This window comes from Octodon degus, unplaced genomic scaffold (assembly GCF_000260255.1).
Source record: "Octodon degus isolate 3935 unplaced genomic scaffold, OctDeg1.0 scaffold00080, whole genome shotgun sequence".
NCBI lineage: Eukaryota > Metazoa > Chordata > Mammalia > Rodentia > Octodontidae > Octodon > Octodon degus.
Window position 1 is genome coordinate 1 of NW_004524656.1, and position 2,632 is coordinate 2,632.

A 2,632-nucleotide genomic window follows, 5' to 3' on the forward strand; every position below is an offset into this window, starting at 1 on the left:
GAAACTCCAATTATATGGGAGCTGCAGGTGCTGAAAGCTTTAGATTTACCTTCAATGGAGCTTATTTTAAATATACTAGAGACAATGAACACATAAGACAAAAAGATGGTGACGCTGGGTACAATGATGTTGATGCCCCCTACAATGAAAACCACCAGCTCATTGACATGAATGCTACTGCAGGAGAGCTGAAGCAAAGGAAGAATGTCACAGAAATAGTGGTTGATGGTGTTTGCGTCGCAGAAGGTCAGTCTCAGCATGCAACCCGTGTGGGCCATGGCCCCAGAAAATGTCATCAGGTATGAGCCAAGCATAAGGCTACAACACACTCTAGGGGACATGACAGTGTTATACCGAAGTGGATTACAGATGGCCACATAGCAATCATAAGCCATGGCTGTTAACACATAGCATTCAGAAATGATAAAAAAACAGTAAAAGTAGAGCTGGGTCATACACCCTCTGTATGAGATAACATTCTTCTTTGATACAAAGTTCATGAGCATTTTTGGTGTAAATACAGAAGAATAATGAAGGTCAACAAAGGACAAGTTAAAGAGAAAAAAGTACATGGGAGTGTGAAGATGTGAACTTAACTCAATTAGAGTTATTAAGCCCAAATTTTCAAACACAGTGACCACATACATTACTAGAAACAGGAAGAACAGTGGGAGTTGGAGATCTGGCCGATCTGTTAACCCCATTAGAATGAATTCATTTATAAAAGAGCCATTTCCAGGAGCCATTCTTCTCTACAGAATCTGTGGACATAGGAAAGAAAGATTACATCATATGACATCCAACTCTTCTTATATAGTATCTTCTCTCACAAACGTGAGGAATAAGCCAGCAATGTTAGCACGCAAACAGCCTGAATCTGTAGCACTTGCCTCTAATGTTTTCTGGTACTGGGTGATATTGTCTTCCCCTCATGAAAGTCGTAAAGCTAAATATGATAAAAAGTATCACTAGTTTAGACAAGCCAAGGCCAGTGCTGCCATATGAAAACAAAGATGCTTAGAAAAACCAAAGGAAAAGGACAGTGCCAGAGAGCATCTTCTCATCATTTCTCCTTTGCATCCTCCCTCCACTAATAAAACTGGAGACAGAGGTCTTTCATCTTGGTGATAAATTCTAATGCAAATTAGACTCTAGTGTTGTGGAACCATGAACACTGCTCTAAGTTAAAAAAGCTGCCAGGCTGTAGGAATGAACAGTTCAGTTACTGCCCCATGATATAGAAAATCGAATGCCCAGAAAAGTGAGAAATCTTTCCATAGAGGCAGTATTGTCTGATCAAAATACTGCACCCCCAGTGTCCATCTTATGAATATTATTGACTTCTCTCCTTTTTCCCCCCAACTAAACAAAATGATGAGGAATTAATTTGAAGTTTTGTAGATAAATGGATTCAACTAGTGACTGTATTGGTAAGTGCAATAAATCAGAACCACATGTGCAAGCATCGTATTATCTCAAGAGTGCAAGAACCTGAAATAATAATGAAAATCCACAAAGTACAACAGATACTATGAAAGGGAAAAATTGTTCAACAGGATCAAAAAGCTGGGGTAAGGTAAAGGACAAATGAAAGAAGGGAAAAAGATATATTTAGGTATATATTTAGAATAGTTTGGACAGTTGTATTGTTGATTTCTGCTAGTCTTTTGAAAGGAACACTTAATATTGAAGTATTTTTTTAATCTCATTTTTTGCCTCTTCTGAATTTCTTATAACTCTTTGTTATTCCCTTTTTTCTTTCAATGAATCTTACTCGTATATATCTAATCTGAACAGCTCATTTGAAGATATAATGTAATACAGCAACTATTGTTGAATTCCTATTTGTCTAGTGAAATCCTGTATCATTTTTTTTTATTTATTTGTTTATTTTTTTTGTGTGAGTGGCCAGCTCAGCACACCAGGGGGCGGGGCTGGCTGACATGTGGTGCTGGGGGATTGAACCATGGTCCCTGTGCTTTGCTTAGCTTAGCTTGTTGTAAGTAGGTGCTTTAGACCGCTGAGTCATCTCACCAGCCCCCTCCTGTATCATTTTTAATGCTATATTTTTCTTCTCTATTATTTTTTATTTTTTAAAAAGAATAAAAAAACAGGGATGGCTGGATAGCTCAGTGGACTAAAGTGTCTGCTTGGGCAGGCACAGAGGACTGGGATTTGATCCAGATGTGCCATGCTGGCCTGGCCCCTGGGGTACACTGAGACAGCAACTTAGACTGGGTATGGTGGCCCTTGCCTGTAATCCCAGCACTTGGGAGGCTGAAAACAGGAGGATCACCACGAGTCCAATCTGTATAGTGAGATTCTTCAGACCCTGGAATAAGTTGTGGTTTTTGTTGTTGTTGTTGTTTTTTTCCTGGTAATGTTTTCTTTTTTCTTTTTGGCAGAACTGGGGATTGAACTCAGAGCTTTGTGCTTGCCAGGCAAGTGCTTCTTCTACTGAGCTATCTCCCAGGCCCCAGAGCCTGTATTAAATACATAAAATAATTAAAAATAATAAAAAACAAAAAATAGTGGTTGCTATATTCCATTCTGTTTTCTTCAAATTAGTTGTTCAGAATACTAGATATAGCATGCAAAATCGGTCAAAAAATTAAAAAGAAAATAATTTGAG

The 2,632-nt window shown here is 38.4% G+C and overlaps 1 protein-coding gene across 1 annotated transcript; it reads right to left on the reverse strand.

Moving 5' to 3' along the window:
* Nucleotides 1–5: 5 nt before the first annotated feature.
* Nucleotides 6–746, reverse strand: LOC101582732 (olfactory receptor 8B3-like; the record flags this gene model as incomplete). Its single annotated transcript, XM_004636499.1, has 1 exon — nucleotides 6–746. A coding segment is annotated over exon 1 (741 nt), but the record flags the coding sequence as incomplete, so codon positions are not given.
* Nucleotides 747–2,632: the final 1,886 nt, after the last annotated feature.